General features: G+C 42.4%; 1 protein-coding gene across 1 annotated transcript; it reads left to right on the forward strand.

Annotated features, from left to right (window-relative positions):
• Positions 1-3,255: 3,255 nt before the first annotated feature.
• On the forward strand, positions 3,256-6,207 carry LOC116973748 (uncharacterized protein K02A2.6-like). Its single transcript, XM_033022054.1, has one exon. The coding sequence runs from the start codon at positions 3,256-3,258 to the stop codon at positions 6,205-6,207; it is 2,952 nt and encodes a 983-aa protein (XP_032877945.1).
• Positions 6,208-6,508: the final 301 nt, after the last annotated feature.

Below are 6,508 nucleotides of genomic sequence, written 5' to 3' on the forward strand. Positions count from 1 at the left end.
GATTTTGTCTCTTCACCTAATATGAATTATATATATATAGTTCATCAATTGTGTGCTTAAGTACCCTGCTGCCACTGGAGATAATGTAGTGAAAATCAGTAAGGGTTTATGTTTTGATTTCAGTTAGGATCACTGCTGTTGTGGAATAGGCATCCATGGGGTTGTTTTAATGATGATATTCTTACACAAAAAAGCAAACTGGAAGGATGTGAATTTTTAAAATAGCAAAGGCAGCTGATAAGACCTAGAGAGCTTCATTTATGCCCAACATGTGCATTTATGAACCGTGATAAATCCAGTTTCAGAACTTATTTTGAAAGACAGAATTCAATAAACCTTCACCCAAAACACTGATTCTCACTTCAATTAATTAACTCCCAATAATGAAAAGAGTATAGAGATTTTCATTATACTGCCTAATATTGAAGTTTATATAACTGCCCACCTTAGGCAGCGAAAGATCACAACACACTCCAAACACAATCTAAGTGAATGGCAAGTACAGTTCATCCAGTGTAACTGAGTTAAAAAATGTAGTCCCTATTTAAAAATCCTCCGGACTTGAGTAAATAAGATAGACGCAAAATGCTGGAGTAACTTAGCAGGACAGGCAGCATCTTTTGTCCTGTTGTTTTGTTTGTTGATTTTAGCTCTGCATTCAACACCATTGTGCCAGAGCTACTACACTCCAAACTCTCCAAGTTGACTGTGCCTGAATTCCTCTGTCAGTGGATCACCAACTTCCTGACAGACAGGAAGCAGCATGTGAGGCTGGGAAAGCAGACCCTCAGCATAGGAGCACCGCAAGGATGCGTACTCTCTCCTCTCCTTTACTCTCTCTACATCAATGACTGCACTTCCACAGACTCCTCTGTATCTCAAGTTTGCAGACGACACAACCCTGATTGGACTGATCCAGGATGGGGAGGAATCGGCCTACAGACAGGAAGTGACACAGGTGGTGTCCTGGTGCCTTCATAACAACCTGGAGCTCAATGCTCTTAATACAGTGGAATTGATTGTAGACTTTAGGAGAGCTTCCCCTCCCCTCCCCTCACTCACCATCAACAACACAGTCACATCTGTGGAGTCTTTTATGTTCCTTGGAACCATCATCTCCAAGGACCTGGAATGGGGGCCACCATCGACTCTACAGCCAAAAAGACCCAACAGTGGATGTACTTCCTGCGGCAGCTGAGGAAACACAATCTGCCACAGGCAATGATGGTCCAATTCTATACTGCCATCATAGAGTCTGTCCTCACCTTCGCCATCATGGTCTGGTTTGGCTCAGCCACCAAGCATGACATCCGGAGGCTGCAGCAAATCGTCCGATCAGCTGAGAAAGTTGTTGTCTGCAACCTTCCCCCCCCATTGACGAACTGTACACAAGGGCCAGGAAGTGAGTGGGTAAGATCATCTCTGACCCCTCTCACCCTGGCCACAAACTCTTTGAAGCACTCCCCTCTCGAAGGCGACTCCAGACTGTCAAAGCTGCCACAGCCAGACATAAAAACAGTTTTTATCCACGAGTAGTTACTCTACTCAATAACCAAAAGTCTGTAGCCTCATTTTGCTCTGGTATTTGATTTCATTCACATGTTTAAACTGTAATGTTTTATTATTAGTCTAATGTTTTATGTAACATTCATAATTGTTACTGTATGTCGTGTTGTTACTTGCGAGCAGAGCACCAAGGTAAATTCCTTGTATGTGTACATACTTGGCAATTAACTTATTCATTCATTCTTATTCATTCGTGTTGCCTGTCCCGCTGAGTTACTCCAGCATTTGTGTCTATCTACCGTTTAAACCAGCATCTGCAGTTCCTTCCACACACTTGTGTAAATAAGATTATTTTGGAATATAAAATGCACAAGAAGTTGTCCAGAACAGATCATTATTAATACAGCACAACCAGGGTGGAAGAAAGAGGAAACTTACTGTAGTAACATACAGCTTTAAAATCTGACTACATTTTGTTTTCACCAGCCAAGCAGCCACATTATTCGATTCAAAACAACGTAAAGAAATGGTGTTTCTTATTTCTTCTCACAGCATGGAAGTGAAATGTTCACAACCTGAAGAGTACAGCAATTATAAGGTTATTCAGAAGTTTGTTTATAACATTGTAACGAAAATCTAGAGAGGAATTTTTTTCCTTCATTTTATGTTCAATAAGCAATTGGAAGATTATAATGGCATGACTTTGCTGCAAGGTTAAGTTATTTTGCTGCATAAAGAGGAACAGGATTCTAATTATCCACCAACACAGGAAACCCATGCATTTTAAACTGCTGTTAATAAAACTAAATTTTGTTACATTTCATGGATTACTTTACAATCCATCTTCCAAAAGAATTTCTTCAGATGGTAACTAAATGCAGTCAGAAGCTCATTGCAAATTTGAATTGATCGTTGTAACTATTTTTTGTTATGGCATCTCATAGCACATTTCACATAGTTAATAGTTTCAGTTGGATTCAGAAAGTAAAGTCATTTGGATGTTATCATTACCATGCAAAACACAAAACAATCTACTATATTATGGATTCTCATTATACATAAAATATTTTTACACCAGCATGTGTTTAAAACTGCTGCTAGACACAAAAAGCTGGAGTAACTCAGTGGGACAGGCAGCATCTCTGCAGAGGAATGGGTGATGTTTCGGGTCAGGACCCTTCTTCAGGCAGAAAGTCACGGGAAAGGAAAACGAGAGACAATGAAGTAGAAAGATTTGGAACAATGAATGAAATATGTGCAAAAATGTAATGATGCTAGAGGAAACAGGCCTTTGGTTACTGTTTGTTGGGTGAAAATGAGAAGCTGGTGCGACTTAGGTGATGGAGGGATGGAGAGAGAGGGAATGCTGGGGTTACCTGAAGTTAAAGAAATCAATATTCATACCACTGGGCTGTAAGCTGCCCAAGCAAAATATGAGATGTTGTTACTCCAATTTGCGTTTAGCCTCACTCTGACAATGGAGGAGACCTACTGTAGGACAGAAAGGTCAGTGTGGGAAGTGTGGTGTATGCCCCTTTAAGAGATATCATACACCTATTGTAATACCGGTAGCCACAAAAGGGGGCTTGCTTAGTATAAAAGCCCTGGTGGTAGTGTGAGCACTCTCTCTTCCCTTCCCCCTCTGAAACCATGATTAAAGGCACGTTGGTTTTACCTGATGGTTTCTCGATGGTTATTTAAGTATCTGACTCCAGTACTTAACAGTGGCGACGAGATTAAGGAACCCTGATGTCTTACCGACCTCGGCATCCTGAAAGATCGAGTGGAGAACGCTCCCCGCACCCTCCCAAGGCAAAGAAGCTTGGTAGAGGCGGGTGTGTGGTTGAGGCTGGACTGGAGCTCCAAAGTTGTGAGTGTTGGGGCAAAGTGCAGTCAAGGAAGAGAAGGGTGCAAAAGCGGGAACCGCCATTTTGTGGCACGCCTAAAAACAGAAGAGAAGGGTGCCATTTTACAAGTTTTACAAATTTCATTGAAGCTGAATTAGATAACTTAGAGCAACAAGGAGTGCTCTCAAGGATAGATTGGAGTGAATGGGCTACACCTATTGTGCCGGTTATGAAAAAGGCTTTGCCGGATGGCCCGGGATTAGCACAGAAAGTACGTATTTGTGGTGGTTTTAAAGTTACAGTGAATCCAGTGTTAAAAGTAGTACAATATCCATTGCCAAAGATTGATGAGATTTTTGCCTCATTGGCAGGAGGGCAACATTTTTCTAAAATAGATCTGGCACAAGCATATTTGCAGATGGAGGTAGAGGAAGATTCCAGACATTACCTGACGATTAATACTCATAAAGGCTTGTATAGGTATAATAGGTTGGTTTTTGGGGTAGCTTCGGCGCCGGCTATGTGGCAGAGAGCCATGGAGCAGGTGCTGCAAGGTATTCCAGGTACCCAATGTTACTTGGATGATATTTTGATCACAGGTAGGACGGTGGAAGAACACCTCTCCAATTTGGAACGGGTGTTGGGCAGGTTAAAACGTTATGGCCTTAGGGCTAACAAGGCCAAGTGTGACTTCTTCAAGGAACAACTGGCCTATTGTGGACATTTGATTGATAGACATGGGTTGCATAAATCACCAGACAAAATTGCTGCGGTGGTAAATGCGCCAGCTCCGGTGAATGTGTCACAGTTACGCTCATTTCTGGGACTGATAAATTACTATCATAAATTTTTGCCAAACTTATCTGCTATCCTGTATCCATTAAATGGATTGTTAAAATCAGGGGTGAAATGGAATTGGTCGTTGGAATGTGTGAAGGCATTTGCTGATAGTAAGGCCTTGATTACATCAAGGAAGGTGCTTGCACATTTTGATCCAGCAATACCAATTAAGCTGGCTTGTGATGCATCTCCTTATGGTATAGGTGCAGTGCTTTCACATCAGTTTCCAGGGGGTCATGAACGACCAATTGCTTTTGCATCAAGGTCATTGTCCACGGCTGAAAAGAATTACGCCCAAATTGATAGGGAGGCTCTTAGCCTTGTATGGGGTGTTAACAAATTTAATAATTACTTATATGGACAGAAATTTACATTGATTACGGATCATCAGCCGTTGGTTTCGATATTTAATCCAAAAAAGGGGGTGCCCTTGATGACGGCACAGCGCTTGCAGAGATGGGCCTTGTTTTTGGGTGCACATCGTTATGACATCCAGTATAGAGGCACAAAGTTGCATGGGAATGCAGATAGTTTGTCAAGATTGCCATTACCGATTGTAAGTGATGTACCAATGACTGATGTGGCAGAATTGTTTCATATGTCCATTTGTGAAGTGTTGCCAGTGGATAACAAACGTATAGAGCGTGAGACAAGGAATGATAGGACTCTTTCAGGGGTATATGATATAACAGTACGAGGGTGGCCAGCGGAAGGAGATTCTCGGTTTCCTCAATATTCAGCAAGAAGAGAACAATTGTTTACGTGCAGGGGTACCGTGATGTGTGGTTCTAGAGTGGTGATCCCCCAAAAGTTACAGAAACAAATCTTGGAGGAACTACACGTTGGTCATCTAGGATGCACTAAGATGAAAAGTCTGGCTCGTGCATATGTATGGTGGCCAGGTATTGATGGCCAGATTGAGGAATTGGCCAAAAATTGTTCTGGCTGTCGGCTTGAGCAGAAGACACCTCCATTGGCCCCTATCCATCCATGGGAATGGCCGTCTGGTCCATGGAAACGGGTTCATATTGATTATGCAGGACCCTTTCAAGAGTCTATGTTCCTGGTGGTAGTAGATGCGCATTCGAAATGGCCAGAGGTTATAACGATGTCCTCGACTACGTCTCAGAAGACGATTGCGACGTTACGAACAATTTTTGCAAGGTATGGTTTGCCTGAACAAATATGTTCGGATAACGGGCCTCAATTTGTATCTGAAGACTTTAAGAAGTTTCTGAAGACTAATGGCATTAAACACTATACGTCGGCACCTTATCATCCGGCAACAAATGGACTGGTGGAGCGTTTTGTACAGACCTTTAAGAAGGCGCTGAAAGCAATGAAACATGAGGATCTGCCTATGCAACATAAATTGGACAATTTTTTGTTCAACTATAGAAATGCGGTTCATGCTGTAACAGGTCAATCACCTGCGATGTTGTTTTTCAACAGACAGTTGGGTTCCAAATTGGACTTAGTTCGTCCTGATCTTAGAAGACAAGTGGAACGGAAAGTGTTCCATTGTCCACCTCAACGTCTTACCAGGAGTTTCCAGGTTGGTGAAGCTGTACTTGCCCGCGATTATAGAAACCAGAAATGGCAGCCGGGAGTTGTTGCGGAGGTACAAGGACCTCTAATGTATGCAGTCAACACGGCCGATGGCCAGATTCGCCGGCATGTGGATCAAATCGTACAGTCTACTATTGCTCCTCATCTGGAACCTCGGTTAAGTGCTTCGGATCAGCCAGTATCAATGGGGGGCCAATGGTCGAATAAGGAATTGGAACCTATTGTGCCTATGTCTTGTTATCCTGTTCTAGCTGCCAAAGAAGCACCTATGCCTTCGTTGGATATTTCACCAGCTAAAGTAGCAGTACAGGTTCCTGACCAGGTGGTTGCAATACCAAAACAGGTGTTCCCTAGCTCGGAAGTGCGGTGTTCGCCTGTAAAATCTGGATTAAGACGCTCAACCAGAATATCAAGGCCGCCACAGAGGTTGATTGATGAACTTTGACATTGAATACGGGACTGACTAAGTGATGTTTCCTGTGTGTTTGTTTTTTTTTTCCCTCACGTATTGGTGATGGTGTTATTATACTGTGCTTGCAAAATATAAGGTGAAGGTGATAATGTAATTTTGTCATCTATTATATGATCTGTTGTAGGTATGGTGTACTTTTCCCCTTAGTTTTTGTGTAAAACTAAGGGTTTTAAAGGGGGAGGATTGTGGTGTATGCCCCTTTAAGAGATATCATACACCTATTGTAATACCGGTAGCCACAAAAGGGGGCTTGCTTAGTATAAAAGCCCTGGTG

This window comes from Amblyraja radiata, chromosome 5, assembly GCF_010909765.2.
Source record: "Amblyraja radiata isolate CabotCenter1 chromosome 5, sAmbRad1.1.pri, whole genome shotgun sequence".
Classification (NCBI taxonomy): domain Eukaryota; kingdom Metazoa; phylum Chordata; class Chondrichthyes; order Rajiformes; family Rajidae; genus Amblyraja; species Amblyraja radiata.